The sequence below is a fragment of the Giraffa tippelskirchi genome, chromosome 11 (genome assembly GCF_054371585.1).
Source record: "Giraffa tippelskirchi isolate mGirTip1 chromosome 11, T2T-mGirTip1v1.2.pri, whole genome shotgun sequence".
Lineage (NCBI taxonomy): Eukaryota > Metazoa > Chordata > Mammalia > Artiodactyla > Giraffidae > Giraffa > Giraffa tippelskirchi.
The window spans coordinates 7,973,702-7,999,961 of record NC_137285.1 but is presented as its reverse complement, the minus strand read 5'-3'; the positions used below and the strand labels follow the sequence as shown (position 1 = coordinate 7,999,961).

The 26,260-nt window shown below is 47.8% G+C and overlaps 1 protein-coding gene and 1 long non-coding RNA gene across 7 annotated transcripts in view; one reads left to right on the top strand and one right to left on the bottom strand.

Annotated features, from left to right (window-relative positions):
* WSCD2 (WSC domain containing 2) overlaps positions 1-26,260 on the bottom strand; it is a 180,715-nt gene that overhangs the window by 35,780 nt on the left and 118,675 nt on the right. For all 6 annotated transcript variants that reach the window (XM_081542965.1, XM_081542966.1, XM_081542968.1 and 3 more), the window contains 2 exons: positions 15,210-16,147; positions 1,733-1,847 (listed from right to left, as the gene is read on the bottom strand). In XM_081542965.1, coding sequence (XP_081399091.1) covers positions 1,733-1,847; positions 15,210-15,588 — 494 coding nt within the window. In that variant the 5' untranslated portion in view covers positions 15,589-16,147. The remainder of the gene's footprint in view (positions 1-1,732; positions 1,848-15,209; positions 16,148-26,260) is intronic.
* Positions 7,230-25,443, top strand: LOC145526702 (uncharacterized). Its single transcript, XR_014069092.1, has 4 exons — positions 7,230-7,453; positions 16,017-16,163; positions 24,663-24,812; positions 25,091-25,443. It is a non-coding gene; the product is annotated as an uncharacterized LOC145526702 (long non-coding RNA).

Genomic DNA, 26,260 nt, shown 5'->3' with positions numbered 1-26,260 from the left:
AGACCTGGGTTCTATCCCTGCATTGGGAAGATCCCCTGGACAAAGGAAAGGCTACCCACTCCAGTATTCTGGCCTGGAGAATCCCATGGACTGTACAGTCCTTGGGATCTCAAAAGTTGGACACGACAGTGACTTTCACATCCCAGTTGATGCTGACGCGCACGTCCTAGAGCTCACAGCTTACGTGCAGAGACAAGCATGTAACTAGAAAAGGACTACACAGTGAGATGAGGGTGAGATGGAATAAATCGTAGATGGTGGAAATGCAGGAGGCCCCCAACATGCCTGGGGTGTCAGGAGAGACTTCTCAGGAGGTGACAGCCAAGATTGAGCTTCAGAAGATGAGTCAGATCAACTTGCGTAGTTCAGTTTGGTTCCGCACGTGCTTGTTGGCTGCCCACACATGCTTCCAGATAGAGGCAGAGGTGCGTCAGCAAGGGCCTGCCCCCAAGGGGCTCCCCAGCTAGTTGGGGAGACAGAAGCATGAGCAGGCTTGGGCCACAGAACGGCAAGCGCTTACACTTGCTCTCTGCCAGGCGCTGCCCTCAAACGTTTGCTTTGCAAATACTAACTCTTCAGCACCCCCAAGACCCCTCTGAGGGCATGGCCCCTGCGATTTACCTCTGTCTCCCCACAGTCCAATCAATAAACTAATCAATCAATATCCTAGAGAGCTGGGAGTCTCTCCTAAGCTGGAGGTGGTCCTGAGTTCAGGATTTTGATGGTGGACTGTTCTGGAAGCTGATTATAAAGCAGACAGTGTTTCCTAATCAGGGAGAGAGGGAAGGGTCCCTTGGCCACCCACTTGCCCATTTCCACTCCAGCCATGCAGCCAAGCTCTTTCAGAGCTCGTGACCTCCAGAGGCAGCAGGCTCGAGTCTGAAGGTCAGCATGTTAGAAGCTACAGTCAGGGACCCAGGGCCTGGGGGAGGAGCAGGTTCGCTCACTGCTCGCTGCCTCCAGGGCAGCAGGGCTGGTTCCCAGGCCTGGCCCGAGGGTCCCCACTCCCCGGTCCTCTAGGGCCTGTCTACTCTCGAAAAGTCAGCTCCCTCCCCTTAGGGCATGTTCTAATCGAGAACATCATTTTCTCCTTAGATTGGAAAACATTGCCTGGACAGGTGAGTGTTTCTCCCTGGGAGAGGAATGAATAGTCTCTTGGCTGGGCAACCACTAAATATCCCTGATTGCAGGCTCCCACCTCAGCTTTCCCACAGGCATCTCACAAGCCTCATGCTCACAGACTCACACTTGCCTGCACGTAAACATCTACTTGTGCATGCAGGTAAACATTCACTTGTGCTTTTCCCACAATTCTGGACCCTTGCCAACATATCCACAGAGACTCCGGCACTCACAGCCACTATTATTGAAAGGCAATTGGGTGTTGGCATTAAGCTCACAAACACATCACCCTGCAGAGTGTACACTGTAAACTCACACCTAAGCACAGCCTCACACAAGTGCACAATCACAGATTCCTACAGACCAGCTCCCTACTCTTGACCTCCAGCGTCCATGAGACAGGCTCCTCTGTCCATGGGATTTTTCAGGCAAGAGAATGTGCACACGCATGCGCACACACACACACACACACCCTTGCATCACCCTTCCCTTACACTCACATATCCATCCTTCATCATGCCCTCCCATGGAAAAAAGAAAGACCACCACAGGTAGGAAGCTGCGAAGGAAAGGGTCTGAATGCAGGGAGCCTGGGACGCCGGGGCCCTACCGTTCAGCACAGTTGTCCTGGCAACGGAAGACAGTCATCTTTTTGTAGTCGAAAAAGGACACGCCACGAAGGGCCCGGCTCCGGGTGTCATCCAGGTAGCAGCCGATGTACTTGGCTTTGGGAAGATGAGAAGAGTCAGATCTGGGGTGGTGGGGGAGGGGGACAAAGCTGAAAGGGTTTCAGAAGTGAAAAGTATGCCTCTGGCTATGTGGTTTTGTTGACCCCCTGGTACCAATTCCTTCCTCTGAGCAGTAAAGTGGAAACAGGAGAGACTGAAACTCATGTGCATTGGCAGAGCTTGGTCTACGGGGGCAGAGGAGTCCTGTGGGTAAGGCTGTGGGCCCTGGAGGTCAACAGAGGGGAGGAAGGGACCTTCCACAGCCAGGGTTAAGGTCACACCCCTGGGCTCTACTGATGACAACTGGGCACCCAGCAACCCAAGCTAACCTCATTCCCTAAGCACCAAGCACACGAGACTCTTATTAAGATAGCTCTGAAGAGCTTGATAAGTTGACTGCCTGCTGTCATTTCTACAAGATGACTTAAGGTTTTTTTTTTTTTCTTGGAAGGAACACTGGGCTTGGACATCTCAAGATCCAAGTCACCATCTCACTTTGGTGACATTCCAGTGCATTTAGGCCAGTTAAACTCTCTGAGGCCCAGTTTCCTTCATTGTGGGGATGAAAATGTCAGCCCAATGAGGTTAAAATGGACTTATTTGTATAAACGTTTCTTCCACAGGGTCTTGCATATAATAGGCACAAAGTTAAGGTGAGTGGAACAAGAGACCAGACATTCACAGTGCTGTTTTAAGTTCTTCACAGTTTTCCCACCTTGTGAGCCAAGGTAAATGCTTTCATCCAGAAGGAAATTTTTTTTTTTGAAGATTCTGTTTGATGTGGACCATTTTTAAAGTCTTTATTGAGTTTGTTACAATCTTGCTTCTGTTTTAAGTTTTGGGTTTTTGGCTGCGAGGCATGTGGGGTCTTAGCTTCTCAACCAGGGGTTGAATTCACACCTGCTGCGTTGGAAGGGGAAGTCTGAACCACTGGACCACCTTGGTAGTCCCCAAAAGGAAAATTTTAAATTACGTAAACAACCATCCAATGATATATCATCCACCTAGTTTTCTTAGATTAGTACATGTGTTCCTATACTTCATGGTAAATAGTACATGAAGACGGTACTTTACAGTTTATCAAGTCTTTTCCCATGTGTTCTTACAATCATTATTAATTCGGACATACACTTTGCTAAGTGCTTTACACATACTGTCTCAGTGAATCCCTAGAATGAGCCTGTGAGGGAAGTATTGATATTCCCCGTCAGTGTAGAAGAGAAAATGGAGGCCCCGAGAGGCTAAGTCATCTGCCCGTGGAAACACAGCTTATACACGTGGGGTTGGGTTTGGACCCAAGCAATCTGGCTGCAGGGCCCATGTTCTGAACTACTGCACTGCTTGTTTCTCTTTGCTTTTTTTTTTTTTAAGATATTTTTTTCTGTTGTGGACCATTTTAAAGTCTTTATGGAATTTGTGACAATACTGTTTCTGTTTCATGTTTTGATTTCTGACTGGGAAGCATGTGGGATCTTAGAGCTCCTGTCCCGGACTGGGGATCAAACCTGCGTCCCCTGCACTGGAAGGCGAAGTCTTAACCACTGGGCCACGAGGGAAGTCCCTCTTGTTTCTCCTTGAATCCGGGGACCTTTGCAATGACCCAGGTGCTGTGGCTCTTGGCATGCTTACACTCTGTTCTTAGATGGTTGAACAGAGGCCCAGAAAGGTGAAGTGAGCTGTCCCAGACTTGAAACTAACTGATGGTAGAGTAAAGATTTAAATTTAGGTCTCTGGGACCCCAAACCAGTGCTCTTGCATTTGGGAGTCACTGGAGGTGAGACTGAGGGACGCAGCCAGCCCTTGGAATTAATCAGCCCTCTTGGAGAATGATTGAGGAAAATGCTACATGCCACCTGATCTCACTGAGGCCTAGGCTGCTGTCTATTTAAACCGTGGGCTCCTCGCCCCCCCTCACTTGTGGGGGAGAACAGGGTCTAGCAGAGGATACTGGCTTGTTACAGAGCAATTGTGTCCCCTCAACGCTGCCCTGGGAAGTGCAGAATTTGTCAGCCTCACTGGAGATGTGTCTCAACCCAGATCACCTTGAATTTCTTTCATAAGACAGAGGTGATTTGGTCGACTAAGAACAGTCCATCTTTAAGAGGAACATTGCCTCCCTGGAGCAGGGACATCAGACGGTGACAGGTCTGGAAAAGCCGACATCTTGTCACTGTGCTTGTTCAACAATGGATGACTCTCCTGTGTCACAGAAGGAAACATGGCCCGGGGAGGGGTGTGTGTGTGTGTGTGTGTGTGTGACATTTACATCTGGGCTGAGAGAGAGAACTTCCAGGGGCCATTGTTGGCAAGTAACCTTAGTTCAATAGTTCACTAGAGGACAGAGTGTCCAAGGATGGGCAGGAGGAGAAAAAAAAAAGGAGGAAGGAGAGGAAGGAAAAGGGAAAGTGAGGCAACCGCTGCTTATTTTGGCAGAATGAGGTCATGGTCATCAGATCAAAAGCTGTGTGTGTGAGAGAGAGGGAGAATATGCATTGAGTACCTACTATGTGCCATGCCTCATTTAAAAAAGTTCAGTCCTCACACCTTCTTATTAACCCATCTTACAGACGAAGAGGCTGACCCTAATGACTGTTCTGTCTCTCTGTCTTAGAGGTGAATCTTTGTATCTGGCCTACGGCATATGCTTTCTGACTGGTCCCCCCTTGTGTTACTCCATCTCACTCGTTTCTAAGTAGAATTTGAAAACATGCAATCTGCCTGTGTGCCTACCGCTTGGAAGCACCTCGCTTAAAATTGAAGCCCAGATCTGTCCTCCAACCATTGTACGTTTGGGGAGGCTTCACTTCCATTTGGCCCACAGACTTCAGGATCACAAGATACCACACTGAGCCCTGACAGAGAGGAGTGCTCATGACCCAGAAATGCTGGGCTTGAGCTGGATGTACTGTGACCATGGGTGGTCTCACCAGAGGGTGAGGGTAGGTGCATTGGACTGTAGGTGGGATTGTGGATTGTGTTAGATGAGAGTTTTATAATCAAATTAATAGGAGTGGAGTGTATGTACACACCTGTCCACTGTAGGGTGAACGAGTGGACTGTCATGGTACTCTCTGTCCCTGCCAAGCACCCTGTCCTCGTACTTTTCTGTTGCATGCGTGTGTGCGTGCTCAGTCACGTCCCACTCTTTGCAACCCCCATGGACTGTAGCCCGCCTGCCAGGCTGCTCTGTCCACGGGATTTTCCAGGCAAGACTACTGGAGTGGGTTGCCATTTCCTTGTCCAGGGGACCTTCCTGAGCCAGAGATCAAACTGGTGCCTCCATGGGGAGGCGGATTCTATACTAACACCACCACCTGGGAAGCCCTTACCTGCTCTGACCCTGGAGAGACACTGACCTTGGAAGAGCCAATCATACTGTACCTGCCACCAGCCATTGATCGATGGCTCCGGGGAAGGACACATGACCTACTCTTTGGATTCTTAGATTAAAGCTGGGAGAAAGAATCTGTCTCACTTGAGTTGTGACACTGGTATTCTCTAAGCCCAGAGCTACCAAAAACCAAGACCCCTGGCACAAAGTCAGTCTGTGCAGGAGAACCAAGATAAGTCAGAGGCAAGCAGAGATAAGAGTTAGGAAGAGAATGGCACAATTCATTCGTTTGACAACCTAACCCCTTCGGTAGTTTGGTGACAAGACACACTACATTTTCTTCTTTGGCTTAAGCTGATTCAAGATGGGTTTTTTGTCACCTGCCATCAAAGGAGCACTGACTAATATGTTGACTGCCAAGCTAAGTTGCTTGAGTCCACCCAGCTGGGAGAGTCTAGACTATGTGCCTGTTTAGGCTGCCCTTTCTTGTGTACCACACTTAGTCTCGGCTTGGGAGAAAGGCTTCTCCATCCCGCCGGAGACACCTTCCTGGAGGGATGATGGGAGACGGAGGGTCTTTTGCAAGAGGACTTAATACTTGACCATAGGTCCATCTACCCCAAAGCCTGGGCTTTTAAATGCTGTACCATCCCTTCCCTAACCCTCCTACCAGGCCAGACATCAGGCTGAGATGACCTGCACAACAGCTGCTCAAAGACTTGTTATGGGAACAGATGAACCTCCTTTTCTTCCTCTGTCCACAGGAGGGAAAAAGAGACTCATGGTCCCCTTCGCTGATGCTCTGGAGAAGCATGGGCACGCTATATACTGTGACCTGACGGAGGGGCTGAGCTCTTTGGGTCAGGAAACAGATACTGAGTCTATTTCCTTCTTGCCTTGGGCAAGGAAGGGCTGGCGACTCTTTCCCTCCTGACCTTTCAGTGCAGGCTGTGGCCAACACAAGCGGTGACCCTGTTGCTGGAGCTCTAGCACCCAGTTAGCCATAAGCTCATGGTGGGGGTGGGGGTGGGAGGGGGTGGGCTGCCATCCAACCCACTTCCGATTTTCCTCAAGTTCTGCTGTAGTGGCAGAATCTCCCGGAGATGAGGGGGAGGTCGAGTATGTAAAACAGGGACAAAATTCACAGGCCACTTGAGGGTGAATTAATGGCTGAGTTCACATAATCTATCAGCTCATCGGAGCAGCCATCCGAATATTGCTGAAACGGCAAAGTCCCGTCCCAGCCTGGCTATTTATTTCAAGCGCAGAAACCAGCGAGGGATGAGCCCAGGAGAGAGCACAAATATCTGGAAAAGCGTTCTCCTGACTGTGTTTTTTTCCCCTTTCCTTTCCTTTTTTTCCCTCTTTTGCTTCAATTAATCTTCCTTTTCAAGCAACTTTGCTCGCTTCAATAAAGGTAATTTGTTAAGAGGATAGCTAAACATGTGCTAATTTGTATTCCTCTTATTTATTGTTTGTGAGCAGATTCACAGACAGGAGGTATTACGTGTCCTCAAGGACCAGTTTCGGAGTCTACCAGATCTGGGTTCTAATTCTGACACTGCAAGTAGCCTGGGCAGTATTACTCAAGGTCCTGCCTGAAAAGTGGAAATAAAATATAAGGGTGTAGGATTTCCCTGGTGGTCCAGGGGTTAAGAATTCTCCTTGCAGCGCAAGGGACGCAAGTTCAGTCTCTGGTTGGGGAAATAAGATCCCACGTGCCTCGGAGCGACCAAGTTCCTGCTTGCTGCAACCACTGAGCCCACGCCACAACTAGAGAGTCAGCGCGCCGTGACCAAAGATCCCACATGACATAATGAAGATCCTGTGTGCCACAGCCAAGACCGGACACAGCAAAATAAATGAAATAAAAATTGAAAAAAAAAAAAAAAAACCCAGAAGGGTGTTTTGGGTTGAACTGTGCCCCTCATAAAAAAAGATCATTTGAAGTCCTAAGCCTAGTACCTCGGAATGTGACCTTCTTGGAAACAGGGTCACTTCTGATGTAATTAATTATGAGGTGATACTGGAGTAGGTGGGTCCCCATCCAACATGACTGGTGTCCTTATAAGAAAGCAGCTCTCTGAAGTCCCAGAGACACAAGGACAAGACTGTGTGAAAACAGAGGCAATGACTGGTGTTTTACAGCTGCAAGGAAGGCCAAGGGTTCCTGCTGATGCCAGAAGCTGGGGGAAAGGCTTGCAAGAGATTCCTTCTTAGGGGCTTTGAGAGCCCATCTTGATGTTGGACTTTTAGCCTCCTGAACTGCAAGGTAATACATTTCTGTTGTTTCAAGCCACCCAGTTCATGGTACTTTGCAATAGCAGCCCTTGATTGAACACCACCAATACGGGGGTATTGTTAAAAAATATTTGTTTATTGGCTGCTCTGGGTCTTAGGTGCAGCACACGAGACTTTTTTTGGGAAAGAGTTTTATTTATTTATTTTATTTTTGTCTGTGCTCGGTCTTCGTTGCTGTGCGGGCTTTTTTTCTAGTTGTGGCACTCGGGCTTCACTTCGTGGTAGCTTCTCTTCTTGTGAAGCATGGTCTCCAGGGTGCTTGGGTTTCAGTAGCTGCGGCACGAGGGCTCAGTAGTTGCGGCTCCCTGTGTTCTATTGAGAACACAGGCTCAATAGCTGTGGCACATGGGCTTACTTGCTCCGTGGCATGTGGGATCTTCCCGGACCAGGGATTGACCCTGTGTCTCCTGCACTGGCAGGCAGATTCTTTACCACTGAGCTACCAGGGAAGCCCATCTTTTTTTTTTTTTTTTTTAAGTTGAGGCAGGTTAACTCTTAGTTGCCGCATGTGGGATCTAATTCCCCCACCAGGGATTGGACCTGGCCCCCTCTGCGATGGGAGCATGGAATTTTAGCCACTGGACCACCAGGGAAGTCCCTACAGGGGTATTTTTAAAACTGACTGTAAGAAAAAAAAATTGAATATAAGATTGATCTCTTCGTGGAGAAGAGAAATGGTTACTTTCCTGCTGGGGATTCTTCACTATCTTGGAAAGTTGTCCTTCAGAAGGATCACTCCAGTGCTGTCTGGGCTTCTTTGTACAGGAAATTCCATTCCTGGAACTCCTGCTCATATCTAGGCTCCCTTGGGGTAGAAGGGATGCATCTTTCACTTTGGTCAGAGTCCAAGGATCCTACAGGCTCAGCTCAACTATCTCCTCCCCAAGGAAGGCATGATACAGCCCCATGACCCAATGGGATCCCTCCCTTGGGATCCCAGAGTCCCCTGGTTTACCCCACCTTAACACTTTTCTAAACAATTTTCCAAGTACTGTGCATTATTTTTTCAGACTATGAAGAATTTAGGCCCACTGTGGAAGAATTTTTAACAAAATGAAAAAGTGCTATTGTGGGGAAAAGAACAACATGATGCCATATATATATATATGGTATATATATATATACTGTTCTATTATTTAGAAATCACCGACTCAACTCTGTGAGATGGTGAAGGACAGGGAAGCCTCGAGTACTGCAGTCCATAAGATTGCAAAGAGTCAGACACGACTTAGTGACTGAACAACAATTCTTTAGAAATAAACCCACAAGGGAGGAAACAGGAAGATGAAGGTGATACCTCAACAGTGCTGATTGTGACTGCTGTTGGATGGTGGGACTCTGGGCTATTTTAACTCTTATCTCTTTTTGTTATGTATTCTAATTTTTCTACAATAAGCATGTGTGACTTTGATAATCAAGAAAAAAGTTACATTTTAAAATATAATTCATCTTTTTACTTGCCTTTCTTTTCCCTGGGGCTACGACTATTCCTCAGACCGAAAAAAAAAAAGTGTGCTTGAATCATTCTTGTGTCTCCACCTCCCAGCACAGGGCAGGGCAAACGGACAAGCAATAAATATGGAATGAATGAAAGAATGTAGTAGGGATTCTATTAAGAGTTGGACGTGACTGAGTGACTGAACAATGAACAATATAGCTAAGTGGTTAAGAATAAGACCTTTAGGGGCTTCCCTGGTGGCTCTGGATCTTTTTTAAGCAACAGTTAGAACTGGACATGGAACAACAGACTGGTCGCAAATCAGGAAAGGAGTTCGTCAAGGCTGTATATTGTCACTCTGCTTATTTAACTTATATGCAGAGTACATCATGAGAAACGCTGGGGTGGATGAAGCACAAGCTGGAATCAAGATTGCCAGGAGAAATATAGATAACCTCAGATAGGCAGATAACACCACACTTATGGCAGAAAGTAAAGAAGAACTAAAGAGCCTCTTGATGAAAGTGAAAGAGGAGAATGAAAAATTTGGCTTAAAACTCAACATTCAGAAAACTAAGATCATGGCATCCAGTCCCATCAATTCATGGCAAATAGACGAGGAAACAGTGGCTGACTTTATTTTTCTGGGCTCCAAAATTACTGCAGATGGTGATTGCAGCCACGAAATTAAAAGATGCTTGCTCCTTGGAAGAAAAGCTATGACAAACCTAGACAGCATATTAAAAAGCAGAGACATTACTTTGCCAACAAAAGTCCGTCTAGTCAAAGCTATGGTTTTTCTAGTAGTCATGTACGGATGTAAGAGTTGGACTATAAAGAAAACTGAGTGCCAAAGAATTGATGCTTTTGAACTGTGGTGTTGGAGAAGACTCTTGAGAGTCCCTTGGATTGCAAGGAGATCCAACCAATCCATCATCAAAGGAAATCGATGTTGAAGCTGAAACTCCAATACTTTGGCCACCTGATGTGAAGAACTGACTCCTTGGAAAAGACCCTGGTGCTAGGAAAGATTGAAAGCGAGAGGAGAAGGGGATGACAGAGGATGAGATGGTTGGATGGCATCACCGACTCAATGGACATGAGTTTGAGTAAGCTCTGGGAGTTGGTGATGGACAGGGAAGCCTGGCATGCTGCAGTCCACGGGGTCACAAAGAGTCAAACATGACTGAGTGACTGAACTGAACTGAACTGGTGGCTCAGTGGTAAAGAATCCACTTGCCAATGCAGGAGACACGGTTTGATCCCTGATCCGGGAAGACCCCACATGCCTCAGAGCAGCTAAGCCTGCACACCACAAAGCCCGCACCATTGAATCCTGCTCGTCCTGCGGCCCATGCTCTGCAACGAGAAGCCACTGCAATGAGAAGTCCATGCACCCTTACTAGAGAGTAGCTCCTGCTAGTTGCAACTAGAGAAAAGCCCATGCAGCAACGAAGACCCAGCACAACCAAAAACAAATAAATAAAATTATTTTTTAAAAAAAAAGAAGAAGAAGAGCTTTGGATGCAAACAGCAACAAGTTGGAGTCTGCTCTGCCACTTAGCAGCTGTGTGACATGGGGCAAGTCCTTTAACCTCTTTGAGCCTCTGTTTCTTCATCTATGAAAAATAGTTTAATACTTCCTACAGATGTGAGGCTGAATATGAGCACACAGTCTGACAGAGAGCCGACCCTCCATACCTGCCGAGATTGCATCTTCAGTGGGAGGAGGTGGGAAGTGGGAGCTCTGTGGTCGCTTCCAAAAATGCTGACTAAATCTCCTGCATCCTCCTTCATGCCCAGCCCAACACCCTCTGTGCTCAGGGGGGGAACAGAAACAGCACAGACTTTGAAATCAAACTGGAGTCGGCTCCTGGCTCTGCCCCTGACAACTGGGTCCCCTAAGGCAAGTCACATCACCTCTGTTCTCTACTACAGAATTACAATATTAACAATAATAGCCAGCACGCACTAAGTGCTTACTGGGTTCCAGGGTCTGTGCTGAACACTGTCTGTGCACTGAGAACTGAGACGACATAGTGCTGAGGGTTCAAGTGTAAGATTCAAATGTTGATTTACCCTCTCCTCCTGCTGCAGAGAAGGCAATGGCACCCCACTCCAGTACTCTCGCCTGGAAAATCCCATGGACGGTGGAGCCTGGTAGGCTGCAGTCCATGGGGTCGCGAAGAGTTGGACATGACTAAACGACTTCACGTTCACTTTTCACTTTCATGCATTGGAGAAGGAAATGGCAACCCACTCCAGTGTTCTTGCCTGGAGAATCCCGGGGATGGCGGAGCCTGGTGGGCTGCCGTCTATGGGGTCACACGGAGTCAGACATGACTGACACGACTTAGCAGCAGAAGCAGCAGCAGCCTGCTGGTTAACCTTGGGCAGGTTACCTAACCTCTCTGTGCCTCCAGTTCCTCCCTGGAATGGGGAGTTAACGACAGTGTCTACTTAACTGGGCTGCCAAGAAGACTATGGGATGTAACAGCTGCAAAGTATTTAGAAGAGTGCCTGGCATTTAGAGAGCATGCCATCGATTTATCTTATATAATCATCACAACAGACATCTGATGTTAAGTACCTTTTACCTCCCAAAGGAAACAGGTGATCTGCCCAGAGCTGCACAAGCCACTGCAGAACTGGGATTTGAACCCTCATGTGGCTGCTCAGAGCACAGGATCTCGAAAGCCTAGCAAGGTGACTGGCACGTTGCAGGTGCCAGCTCCACCCAGGAAGTCAGACTTCCTGCCCAGCCCCAGCCCAGCCTGGGAGCAGCTCCACCTTCCCCTCCTGCCCCGTGATGGGCTCCGAGTCCTTTACGGCTTAAGTCTTGCATCGCTGCATCAAGCAGAGCCCTTGCCAACTTCAGATAAAAACCAAATGTGTTAGCATCAGGTCAAGGAAGCATCTCATTTTTATTAGCATTAATCTAATATGTTGTCTTTCCTTGCTGAACTCTGAATAAGTTAATCAAGGACAGTCTGAATTGTGTTTTCTTAGTAAGACTGCCTGATTTCAAAGCTGCCTGCTGAGAGCTCTAAGCTCCAGGCTTCTTTCTTATTTTCTCTTCCATCTCTCTTTATACTTCTTAAAATATCTAAGATTTCCAGAAGCAAGGGGTGGGGTAGCATGGTACAGGAGATGGCTCACAAGCTTTGGAATTAAATGAACTTTACTTCAAACCTCAGGTCCTCTACTCACCATCTGAGTAACCTGGGGTAAGTGACTTCTGAGTTTTAAATTTTCCCATTTGTAAAATAGGATAATAATAGTCTTTAACTTGTTGAGTTGTTGTGATAATTACATAAGGCAATGATAGTCTAGCCTATAATAACCATTCAATATATATTTAGCTGCTATTTCTACTACTATTAATACTAGTGGCAGCAACTATTAAGTGACCTATTATTAGAAACCAAGAGATCTGATAAGCACTTTACATATATCATTTCATTCAAATAACATATGAAAAGCAAACAGAACAGTGGTTGGCATGTAGTAGGTGCTCAAGAAAGGGTAATAATTAATCGTAACAGTGGCAGTGGTATTTCATTCTCATAATAAATCAGGGTGGGTGTTTCTATTGTTGTTGGATGTATCAGTTTTGCCATTAGGGAATTATATTCTATCAGAGGACCTCAACAAACGCAGGCAATTACCATTCACATAAGGGCCATGAGAGAGGAGGAACATTTAATCAAGCCTAGAGGGGGGTCAGGACAATTTTCTGGAGGTGAGCTAAGCTGAGACCTGGAGGAAGAGTAGAGCTAACCCTGGGGAGACACTCCAGGCAGCAGGCTGGTCATTCCTTCATTTGTCCATCCAATAACTCATTAATGCAACCAGTAGGTACTGAGCACCATCTTTGTTTCTGGTGCTGTCCAAGGTGCTGATAGAACAAAGCAATCGGGACAGGTACTATCTCTGTCTTCATGGAGCTGACAGTCTAGTAGTAGAGATAGACTATAAGGAAGCAAAGTGCTTCTCTGGTGGTCCAGTGGTTAAGCATTCACCTTGCAATGCCGGGGACACTGGTTTGATCCCTGGTCCAGGAAGATCTCACAGGCCACGGGACAATTAAGCCTGTGTACCACAACTATTGGGTCTTCATGCTGCAACTACTGAAGCCTGCATGCCTAGAGCCTATGTTCCACAACAAGAGAAGCCACTGCAATGAGAAGCGTGTGCACTGCAACTAGAAACTAGCCCTGCTCTTCACAACTAGAGAAAACCCACGCAGCAACCAAGACCAAGCACAGCCAAAAATAAAATAAATAAGTAAATGAATTTTCAAAAATTAAGAAACTAAGGAAGCAAATAAAAGCAAGATACTTTCAGATGGTGATGAGTACTATGACAAAAATAGAATGGGGGAATGTGGTCCTGACCAGGCACAAAATGGGGCTACTTTAGGGCATTCCAGGAAGACCTCTAAGGGATGGCATGGTTTGACTGGAGACCTGATGGAAGGGAGGAAGGGAGCCATGCAAAGATATGGGGAAGAGCATCCCAGATGGAAGGGACTAACTATAAAAAGATCCTGAGGTAGGATCGGGATTGGAGTGTTCAATGAATATCAAGAAGCAAAGTGGAGAGAGATGTGTGGTGAAGTGGGTGGGAAGTGTTACATGTTAATGTTACAACATGTAAGGCTAAGTGTTACAACATGGTGGGCCATGGCGGGGGCTCTGGAATTTATCCTAAGTGTGACAGGGCTTGCAAAGTAGCAGAAGGAGTTTGGAGTGGCTGGGATGAGATGAAGCTTGGTGATTGGAGAAGGTGGCGAGGGAATTTCTCCATCAAGGTAGCACCTCACACCTCAGCTATGCCTATAAGATGGAGTCCCTTACCCAAGTGGATCCACAAGACCTTCCTGATCACCCCTAAGACTCTACTCCGTGCAGGCATCATGCTAGGGGTTTCCATAAGCATGTCTCATCAAACTCTCAGGAGAAGCCTGGCAGGAAGGAGGCCATTGTTCCCATTTTACAGATGACAAAACTGAGGCATGAAAAGGGTCGAGCCACTTGCTTGGACTGCATGACTGGTTGAAGTGGAGGTGGACTACGAATCCAAGTCCCCTAAGCCATTCTGCTACCTCCCACCTTCTCCCTCACTGCCCTGTGAAATTTTTAAGGAAGTGGAATTCTAGGAAATTCCTGAGGGTAAGATGATGCTGTCTTCTGGATGGCCCTGAGCTAGGAGCAGGTTGGGACTGAAGCAGGGAAGCATGCTCCCCAGAACGAGTCCCCTCCAATAGTCCTGCTTCCTTCCACGATGGGAGAAGGGGTTTTTCACAAGTTGAATCACAGAAGAAGTGTGACATGTGGCAGGGAACACAAGGGCCGGGGAGGTTTCCCTTCTATCCCGGTTGGTGGTAGATCCTCCCAAACCATCTGGCTGTGATTCTGGAAATGTCCATCATGTTAATCTCATGAATTGCGGGGGTTGTAGGGTCCTCCCCAGAATGCTGCTCCAATGGGCAGACACCGGTTGACCCTGGGAAGTAGTCATAGAGCCAGCATCCAGGCCAGATGTGTCTGCTTTGAACTTGTCATTGACCAGCTATGTGGCCTTGGAGAAAGTTTTCACTTCTCCAAGCCTGTTTCCATGTCTGTTAACTGGGCATAGGATCACATTCCTTAAGTCCATGGTGTGTAGTGAAACTCAAAGGAGGTGATGTACTTGGGAAGAAAAGCCCATTTTGACTGTGACAGGCTAAGAAAATGCAACAAAACGAAGTCCCCTAAGCACCCTCACCAAGGGATCCAGCTACATGGACGGAGAGGCAGACTGCAGGGACCAGAAGCTCTGCCACTAGCTAGCTGCATGACCTTAGGCTCCTGGTGCCTCAGTTTCCTCATCTTTAACATGGGAATAATAGCACCTATCACATAGAGTTGTGGTGATAATTTGATGCCTGTCAAGTGCTTGGAAAAGTACCTGGCCCTTAGTAACTGCTCAATAGATGCTCGGGGTTTTGATTTTCAGGTGCATGTAACAAGGGCTAAAAAGGGCTGCATGGGAGGGTCAGATGTTGAACTCTGACAGATTCAGGGTTCAACTCTAAGCGTGGATGTTTATAAGCTGTGTGACCCTGGGCAAGCTACCTAATGTCTCTGAGCTTCAATTTTCTCCTCTGTGAAACCTCCTGCATATATAATGGCTGGTTCCTATGAAACACTGAACACTGGCAGCTGTTACTATATTATTATTAATATCATCATCCCCCTTCCCTTGTCCTCAGCCACCTTCCAGCCCAGAGGCTCACCCTTCTTACCTCGCTCCTCCTCCTTCTCCCGGACGACCCTCCCCTTGAGGGCCCGGCTCCAGGCTCCCCCGTAGTCCCCCAGCTTGGCTCTCTCATTCCCGTCCTTGCCCTTGAACCAGGGTCCGTACCTGCGGGCGATGCTTGAGACTTCACCTGTGTCCCGGAAGCCTCTGCCCAGATTTAAGTCACCCAGGAAGGTCAGCTCAGCGCCCTCCGCTGGGGCCCCCGCAGCAGGGTTGGCCTGGTTCTGGGAGATGGCAGGCTGACCCACAAAACCGGAGTGAAGGAAGACAAGGCTCCCAGCCATCAGGTAGAGCACCAGGAAGGTAAAGAAACGTACAGGTTTCCTGCGGAAGTACCGCTGGAATTTGAACCAGAGCTTGGCCATAGTGGGATCATTCCGGACTGGATCGCTGGGGCTCAGCTGGGGGTTGGGGGGTGTGGTCCAGGGAGAGAAGGGAGGGGCTTTGTTTCTCAAGCTTTCCTTAGGGATGGAGCCCCTGGGGGTCTTCAGTTTTAATCCCGCTGTGAAGGTGACTGCCAAGTTCAGAGCAGGAGGGCAAGTCCAATAATGCTTGACTGACGCCAAGAGAAGAGAGGACAGGGTTCACCAGCCCTCCCGAGCTCAAGGTGAGCTTCTTTGGGCCATGAAAGGGGTTCTGAGGCTCAGGGCACTCAGGAGTTGGTCCCATTTTCCTACATCTTGTTCTCTGCCTCAGAATTCCCAAAGAACTTTGAAAACAGCAATCGGAGGAGGATTTTGTGAGGGTTCACAGGCAGTTGGAGTTCACTTCTTGCCCCTTCTTGGTTGCTCAGGCCTATAGGAGCTGGATTAATTCACTGAAGGCCTCTTCCTCAGCTGGGGACCAAGCTCGGCCTGTCTACCTCGTGGAAACGGAAGCTGGCGGGCTTTCATCTGGTGAAGCATTAGGGCTCAGGGCTGCCACCTACAAAAGAGCACAGGTACAGATATAAGAAATCTCCTGATGGAGGCCAGAACTTAAAGCTTTCTTGAACATTCTCAAGGTAGGGGGGAATGCAGAGTCCAGAGAGGGAGGAAACCAGTGGCCCAAAGAACTCAGCAGTGCTCGGTAAAAGCGACTCCTACTGGTCCTTGTCCTGGGACAAGCTGTATCTTGGACAGACTCAGGTTCTTAAGCCCCATCGCTCAGTGCTCAGTATGTTTGACTCTTTGCGACCCTTTGGACTGTAGCCCACCAGGTTCCTCTGTCCATGAGATCTCTCACGCACGAATACTGGAGTGGGCTGCCATTTCCTTCTCCAAGGGATCTTCCGAACCCAGCGATCGACCCTGCACCTCTTGCATCTCCTGCGTTGCAGGCAGATTCTTTACTGCTGAGCCATCGGGGAAGCCCTTCTTAAGCCCAATACGTCTGCATATTTGTCAAATATATGCTGGTTCATGGGGGTTACTTTAAGTCCAAATGTACTTCCTAGGTCTTTGCCAAACTGTCTGCTGGACCTGGCTGATACTGAACTAGATCAAATTTGTTCATTTTTCCCCCAAACACATATTTGTAGAGGACCTACTGTGTAGCAGGCACTGTCCTGTGTGCATGCTAAGTTGCTTCAGTCTGTCTGACTCTTTATGACCCCATGTAGACTGTAGCCTGCCTGGCTCCTCTGTCCATGGGATTTTTCAGGCAAGAATACTGGAGTGGGTTGCCATGCCCTCCTCAAGGCACTGTCCTAGGTGCTGGAAATAAAGCTGTGAACCCAAGAGACACAGTTCCTTCTCTCACCGGGATCACGTTGTAATGGAAGAGTTCAAACACAGAGCCCCTCTCTTCTATCCAAGGAAGAAAAGGAGAAGGAAGGAAAGCAGAATTGTTTACCAATATATGCATTCACTCAGTATTTACTGTGTATGGCACGCCCTGCTTTGTACTGAGCCTTCCATGTGTATTAATTACTCTTCCCCATGTTCCCATGGGAAGTGACTATTTCCCATTTTACAGATGAGGAAGCTGAAGATACACAGCTGGTGAGTGGTGGAGGTGGGATTGGAACCTAGGATGGTCCGAACACAAAAGCACAGCTCCGAATCCCTGTCTCTATGACTCTTTCTCCCACACGGTCTGGGCATCACTTGGGATTTCCGAGACAGCTCCCAAAGCAGCAGTCCATCTCTACCTGCTCCCAGTGACCAGTGGCGGCTCATTCTATGAGGGCCCCTCAGAGTGTGGTCCAAGGAGCATCTGATTCAGCATCACTTGGGAGCCTGGTTACCCATGAAGATTCCTAATCTCTCCAATCAGAATTTCTGGCTGTGGAGGAAACCTACAGGTGTAACCAGGTGCTCTCAGGTGATGATCATGAGCACAAAGGTTTGACAACCACGTTTTTTTCAGTAAACATTCAGGATCACCAGTCTGGAAGAAAATAGATTGTAAATTAGAAAATGGAAAAAAAAAAGAAAATAAGAGAACTCCATTTGGCTTATGTGGTTTCATATCACCACCAGCAGGGGGCCTCGTGACAATCCTGGCCATCGCAAAGGATTCAGTTGTCAGTCAGTGGGTGATTTGAATGGGGGCAGCCCCTACCAATCCAGACAGCCGCATGAGAGTTTAACTGTGGTTCAAGATAGAGTCCAGTGTTCCTCCCTATGCCATCCTATTCATTCAAGAATTAAGTACTGAGCACCTCCATGCACTAGCTATCGTTGTAAGCACTTGGAACTATTCAATGAACAAGACAGCCCTAAATGCATGCTCTTGTGGGGTCAAACTGTCTGTTCATCCATCCATCATCATCCTTTAATCTATCCAGCAGTCCACCTACCCATCCATCCATCCATTAAGTCACAATCTATTCACTCATCCATCATTCATTCTTTAATCTACCCATCAATTCCCCGACCCCTCCATCCCTTCATTATTCATCTGTTCATCAATCCATCCACCCATCCATCCATCACCCATTCATTCATCTATCTATTCATCTGAATTGTAGCAGCCTACTCATTCATCCAGCTCTCCACCCACCCATTCATCCACCCATTCCTCCATTCACTTAGCAACATGTGTTACTTGCCTACTGTGCATGTACTTGGAATGCAGAAATAAATAATTTGAAAAAAAAATAATTCGGAGTTGCTGCTTTCAAAGAATTCAGAGTTTACTGAGGGAGAGAGCAATTTAAACAATCACTACATTAAATTACTATACTAGAGAGACAATGATAAATCCCATAGTAGATGTATATATGATATAGAACAGCAATTAATATTAACAGCTAATGTTTATCAAGCACTTATTAAATGCCAGATACTGCTCTACAAACATTATACTCTGATTTAATCCTCATATTAATCCAATGAGGCAGATCTAGATCCATTTCAAAGAGGAGAGGAATGAGGCACAGGGTGAAAAAGTAACTTGTCCGGGGCCACACAGCTGGTAAGTGGCAGCTGGCTGGTAAACCCAGGCTCATCTGATTTCACAGCTTGTGTTCCTAACCATGCATCTATTCTAGTCTTGTGTTCCTTTGAGAATATAATTACAGGCATATGCCCAGAGAAGAGTGCTTGCACAAAATTTCCTAGATGTTGGCTTACAATGTCAAGCGGTTTCTGTACCCTGGGGTAAGAGGCCCCAGAATGTGGGAGCTCCGAGAAGTGAGGGTCTGAAGCTGCCCTGAGGGGAAGCAGAGAGGGCTTCCCTCTGGCAGGGGTCTTTAAGCTGGCAGGTCTTGCAGGAGGAGTCAGCTTTCTGGGTGAAGAAACAGCAGAAGGACACTTTAGGGAGGAGGAGCAGAACACGCCCGGGGCGGGGCACTGGGGTGGAGGCAGCTGAGGAGCTTAGGGCCGGGGAGAAAGGCAGTGAAGCGGTGGGTTGGGCTCAGACCCTGGGGAGCCTTGAATGCCAAGCTCAGAAGCCTGGACTGTGCTCTAACTGAAGTTTTGTGTTTTTTTTTAAAATAAATTTATTAATTTTAGTTGGGGGCTAATTACTTTACAATATTGTAGTATGGGTTTACATGTGTTCCCCTTCCCGGGGAACACATGTAAACCCATGGCTGAAGTTTCATGGTCACACTGACACTTTGGAAAGACCAGCCTCTTATCAGCTTAAAAACCCCCAGGCAGTGATGGGTGTCCCCTGGTATTCCTCGTAAATCACACACATGGCAGAGATTTCCGCAGCTGGGCCAGGATGAAGAAAGACCAGCAGCCCTCATGAGAATAGGCAGGGGGGACACCAGTCCTTCCAGAGGCACGCCGGCAAGAGCATGGACTCTGCAGGCAGACGGACCTGGGTTCAAATCCCACCTCTTCCATCCACCACCTGTGTGACTGGAGCAAGGTAGCACCTCTTCTCGCCAACTGAGGCTCCTGACATGTTAAGTGGATATAGAAGCTTGACACTCCCCCCAAAATATATTGCTTGGAGGATTGCATTAAAAACTGTAGGAAAAGCACAGGGAGCTCAGCTTGGTGCTCTGTGGTAACCTCGATGGGTGGGATGGAGGTGTGGGGTGGGAGGGAAGTCCAAGAGGGAGGGGATATATGTATACATCTAGCTGACTTTGTTGTATAGCAGAAAACAAACACAGCATTGTAAAGTGACTATACCCCAATTAAAAAAAAAATTGTAGGACCAAAAAAAAAATTGTACTATGTGCGTCTGGCACATAGTAGGTGCTCAAGAAAAGCCCTCAGCCCCTGTCCCTCCCATGAGCACACGTGAGCCGCCTTCAGAGCCCCTTGCCAACAGCAAGCAGCACATCTGCTGTGGGTATGGAGACAGCAAAGATTTCCGCTGTTGTGTTTCCTGTGGCTCTGTCTCTCTGAGGATATTTCTGGGTCTAGTTCCTTTTTGTTGTTCCCTTCCCATTCTTTTATATTTCAACACATCTTTTCTCTAAGTGAGTGCCAAATGGGTTTTAAGAGGATAATGAGCTCATTAGAAGCTGGCAGGGAACAGAAAGAGACTGAGGCAGTGGTGGTGTCGGACATGAGGTTGGGAAAGAGGGGGGCATGGATTCTAAGGAGGGGGCTTCTCCTGGGGAAGGCGGATGCTAACTCGAGTCGCCCACACCAAACTGCTGGTGCTGGGAGGAGGAGGAGGTCACCTGGAGGGCCCTGGAATCCAAGCCCCGTGTAAGTGGGACCCTGTCTGTGCTCTCACTACATCAGCCCCATCCTCTGGCACAAGGTGAGTCCCCAGGGAACACTGGTGCAGAAAATGAGGGAGCAGAATCAGAGGACTTAACCTCCACCACGGGTCCCTGCCGTGTGCCAAAGCCCCGAGTGACAGCTGAAGGGAGTCGTAAATGCAGGGCTGTCTGCAGCAGCATCTTGCGTTTCTCAGCTTTGGGTGGTCCTGGGGTGCAGGGGCCGCTGCTGAGCCAATCCCACTTCCCCCAGGGAAACTTCTGTCTCTCCTGTCCATCCATCATCCTTCCTCTCCCTTCCCTCTCTTTCTTTCCAAGTCTCTCTGGATCTCTCTTTGTCTGTGTCTCTCCAGACAGAACTGGGGAATGGAACTAACTGGCTGTACGCCTACCAAAGATTGAACACTGTGTTTGAAGGTTTTACAAACCTCTAGCCAACTCCTCCCTCCTGGCAGCCTGCAAAGTAGGTGTGATTGGTGCCCTGTACTCCGTAGCTTATGTACGTCCCACCCTGGGCCGGGGGCATGCCTTGGCCTCCAGCTGCCCCTTCTCCTCTGTTTCCGGCTGTTCATCACAAGCTGGATGCCAGAATCGCATTAACAAGACTCGACAGGTGTCTTTACCTCTCTGAGCTGTCGTTTTCTCTCGGCAAAGCGGGTAGCGCCTAGAAGTCTCCCTCCCAGGGTGCTGGGGAGGACTTGATGAGATCACCCACAGGGGCAGAGATGGCATTCCCTGAAAGCTGGCTATCACAGCCTCATCCCTTTCCTTTCACATGAGACCCGCTCTGAGCATCAGTTTCCCCATCTGCGGAAAGTGGCACAAACCCCCTACCCTGCCTCCCTCCCTGGGTTGGCGTGAGTTGCCATGACAGGGAGGCTGAGAGGCCCCCTTTGCGGGAATGACAGTGTTTGGTTACTGCAGTTCGTGTTTCCAGCCGGAGCCCCAGAGTGTCTAAACACAGCCTATTTTTAGCACCAGAATGAACCTCGGGTGCTGAGCTGCCAAGAATATGATGGGCAGGGCAGAGCTGCCCTGAGGGAAGGGAAAACAGGAGGTACAGCCTGTCCCTCGGCTCCCTCCCTGGGGGGCCATCGTGCTTTCCCCTCCAGATTCTGGGGAGCAGGTATGTCTGGCTGGAAGCCCATAAGGCTGGGCAGGGGCCTGGTTCTCTTTCCACAACTCCCTGAACTTGATCTCAGGGTACAAGCCCAGACACCAGCTGATTCCCTGACCATCCAAACTTGCCAAGAAAAAGATGCTGAGAAATCACGTTTGCGTAAGTTCAACTTCTTCACTGTTCTGGGTAGGAGATGCACCTGGGGACCTCCAAGAAACTGGGAGCCCAGGTCAGTGGTTACCTTTTGGTCTTGGCTGAATAGTAAAAATATCAGAAACCACTGGCATTTGCTAATACCAAATACACATGAATTCCAGTTGAGTGAGCTATTTCAAATTCTAAATGATGATGCTGTGAAAGTGCTGCACTCAATATGCCAGCAAATCTGGAAAACTCAGCAGTGGCCAAAGGATTGGAAAAGGTCAGTTTTCATTACAATCCCTAAGAAAGGCAATGCCAAAGAATGCTCAAACTACTGCACAATTGCACTCATCTCACACGCTAGTAAAGTAATGTTCAAAATTCTCCAAGCCAGGCTTCAGCAATACGTGAACCGTGAACTTCCAGATGTTCAAGCTGGTTTTAGAGCAGGCAGAGGAACCAGAGAGCAAATTGCCAACATCCGCTGGATCATCGAAAAAGCAAGAGAGTTCCAGAAAAACACATACTTCTGCTTTATTGACTATGCCAAACCCTTTGACTGTGTGGATCACAATAAACTGTGGAAAATTCTGAAAGAGATGGGAATACCAGACCATCTGACCTGCCTCTTGAGAAATCTGTATGCAGGTTAGAACTCAACGTGGAACAACAGACTGGTTCCAAGTAGGTGAGGAAGTATGTCAAGGCTGTATATTGTCACCCTGCTTGTTTAATTTATATGCAGAGTACATCATAAGAAACGCTGGGCTGGATGAAGCACAAGCTAGAATCAAGATTGCCAGGAGAAATATCAATAACCTCAGATATGCAGAAAGCGAAGAAGAACTAAAGAATCTCTTGATGAAAGTGAAAGAGGAGAGTGAAAAAGTTGACTTAAAGCTCAACATTCAGAAAACTAAAATCATGGCATCTGGTGCCATCACTTCATAGCAAATAGATGGGGAAACCATGGAAACAGTGGCAGACTTTATTTTGGGGGGCTCCAAAATCACTGCAGATGGTGACTGCAGCCATGAAATTAAAAGACACTTACTTCTTAGAGGGAAAGTTATGGCCAGCCTAGACAGCATATTAAAAAGCAGAGACATTACTTTGTCCACAAAGGTCCGTCTAGTCAAAACTATGGTTTTTCCAGTAGTCATGTATAGATGTGAGAGTTGGACTATAAAGAAGGCTGAGTGCCAAAGAATTGATGCTTTTGAACTGTGGTGTTGGAGAAGACTCTTGAGAGTCCCTTGGATTGCAAGGAGATCCAACCAGTCCATCCTAAAGGAGATCAGTCCTGAATATTTATTGGAAGGACTGATGTTGAAGCTGAAATTCCAATACTTTGGCCACCTGATGCAAAGAGTTGACTCATTGGAAAAGACCCTGATGCTGGGAAAGATTGAAGGCAGGAGGAGAAGGGGATGACAGAGGATGAGTTGGTTGGATGGCATCACCGACTCAATGGACATGGGTTTGAGTAAGCTCCGGGAATTGGTGATGGACAGAGAGGCCTGGTGTGCTACAGTCCATGGTGTTGCAAAGAGTTGGACACGACTGAGTGACTGAACTGAACTGAAATGCACAGACACTGTGTTGAGCATCTTATTTCCATTGCACCATTTGATCTTCCCTAGAATGCTCTGAGGTGGTTATTAACCCCTATATACCTCAGTTTCCCTATCTGTAAAATGGGGGAAATAACAGTACTTACCTCATAGCACTGGTGTAAGGACTAAATATTAAATTGAATTAATATGTGCAAGTGTCAGTGTTACCTCTTACTATGACTTATAGAGAATATATGTGGTTTGGCCTCTCAGTGCTCCTCTTTCCTGTTACAAGGATCTCATTTTCCTTCACGGGGCTTCCTCATCATCAAGTCTCAGCTCATATGGCTTTGGCAGAATGAAATCCCCTCCCTAGTTGCTGCAAACACTATTATCTTTGTTTCCTGATACATGTGTCCAAGATAACGTAGGGGGTGTATATCTCAGAGTGCAACTGCTGGGTCTTACTGTGAGAGCATCTTATGACTATCCCAGGAAATGATGATCTGTTCTCTAAACTGGCTGTAGTGACAATCCCCCATCACCACCTTCCCCAGTAATGTATGATGAGCATGCCTATGGCTACAAATCCCATCAGCGCTTGATGCTGTCACCCTTTTTGTTTCTGCCAGTCTGGTAAATCTGTAATAGAGGAGGTCTGTGCCCTACCTATAGAACTGACTTCCAAATGCCATTTGGAAGCAGACTCAATTGATGACAGATGGGAGTCGGTGTATAAACGCCCTGCTCCCTCGCCCCTCTGATGGAATACCTCTGAGGCTGTTCCTGCACAGGCCCCCTGAGTGTCTCCAGCCTCGGTTGCCCTCAGTGGGAGCTGCCTGACAGCACCGCCTTGTGTTGCTGTGTTTTCCCTTCCCTGTTTTTCTTCCCCACTCAGGGTCTGGCTCAGCTGGTAGAGAATCTGCCTGCAGTGCGGGAGACCTGGGTTTGATCCCGGGTTGGGAAGATCCCCTGGAGAAGGGAAAGGCTACCCACTCCAGGATTCTGGCCTGGAGAATTCCATGGACTGTATAGTCCATGGGGTCGCAAAGAGTCGGACACGACTGAGCGACTTTCACCAGGGAAGGAAAGGGATTAGTGTGCTCTTCACCTAAATAAACTGCTTACCCATGTATCAGTTACCCGGAATACACCCTGACTCATCCAATCTTTTCCTTACTGTTAGATGTGTAAAATATTTTGTTTTCCTTCCTTGTACATAAATAGCGCTATGCTAAACCTCCTGAATGCAGATCTTCACCCCAGATTCCTGGAAAGCAATACATGACCTCTCATGAATGTGAAGTGTGGGCACGATTACACCCATCCTACAGACGAGCAAGCTAAGGCTCACAGAGATTAAGTAGCTCATCCGTGCATACAGCAGGCAAGAAGTGGGGCATGAATTCAAGTGCAGAACTTAGTCTCAGTGTCATGATGTAAGGGCACGCTTGGAGCAAACCACCAGGAGAACCAGCCCTCTTTCTCACCCTTTGCATCTCTCAGTTGAATCCCAGCCTCAAAGGAAGGATCATTCCTGAGCTTGGAGACATCCCTCAGACACTTCTTCTTCAGCTAGATGGACCCCAGACTCCTTTAATCAAAGTTCCTCTCATCCTTCCTGCTCCTGGACCACTCACTTGGCCGGTGAAAGAGGTAATGAAATAGTTTGAGAAATAACCATTATAAATCCCAGTCTTGTGGCTTTCACTCACAGTCTTCAGGAACGGAGAATTTTATTCACCCAACTAACCCTGGGGAAGAATTTTGCACCCTCACCTGGTGTGCGGAGCCCCCCTCTGGGACACACTCTCCTCTCTCATGGGTGTGCTAGAGTGTAATGAGCCCACAGTGCCTAGGATGGGCGTGCTGTATTCTTTTCTCCAGTTTCTGGCCACTGTGTGACGCTGCAATGGGCACTTCTGTATATACAGATTTACTTCCTGGGTCCAAAAAATGAGACTGCTTTCATCCAAGATTCTGCATATTCGAGCATGTGCACACCTCTTGCATCCTCACCCACCTCCCAGGAAGTGTCTCCAGAACCCCGACTCCGCACTCCCTCGGTTTCCAGGACAGAGACTCAGCCGCCACCGCCCAGAGCTCACAGCTCGAGGTCCCCTTTCATTCATCTTTCCCAAAACTCGAGAAAATAAATGAGAAGGCAAAGTGCCATTAGCTTAATGGCCTTTAACACCCAGCCATCTGCCATGATGTAATTAAATAAAAAAATCAGAGGGAACATATGGTGCCCGTTATAAATAAATATTAAAATTTTGTTTCCCTGGCTAATGACTCCGGCGTCTCTTGCTCCACAGGCAAACTTTACGGCCATTGTCGCTTGTTACAGGGAATCAGGCTGAGCCATAGTGAGAAACGTGTGGAATGGTGTCAGATCTGGGGTAAGATCTAGTTGTCAGACGGTTCTGGCTTGAACCTGCCTCAGCCACAGGGTGGCTGTGTGATCTCAGCAAGTGGTGTGAGACTCAGTTTCCTCATCTGTGAAATAGGAATGATCCACTCTGCCTCGTTGGGAAAGTATAAGGTGAAAGAAGCTATGTGTTTAAAACACACAGCAAGGCTTCCCCGGCCGTCCAGTAGTTGAGAACCTACCTTGAAATGCACGGGACGCCGGTTCGATCCTGGTCCAGGAAGATCCCACAACTAAGCCCGTGAGCCACAACTACCGAGCCGGCCCTCTAGACCCTGAGAGCCGAAACTACTGAAGCCTGTGTGCCCTAGAGCCCGTGCTCCACAACAAAAGAAGCCACTGCAATGAGAAGCCTGCACACCACAACTAGAGAGTAGACCTCGCTCTCCCCGCTCGGCACAACTAGAGAAAGCCTGCGTGCAGCATCGAAGACCCAGCACAGCCAAAAGCAAATAAATAAATCAATAAAATACATAGCACTCTAGTAACTGCCTGTGCTAATATTTATTGAGCACCTACTACGTCACAGAGTCGGACTCGACTGAAGCGACTTAGCACACAGGCACGCACGCATGTGCAAGGCACTGTTCTATATATCAGTTTGTTTAATCCTTCCAACAATCCTATATGAAAGATCTCATGTGTTAGCCTCATTTTGCAGATGAGAAAACTG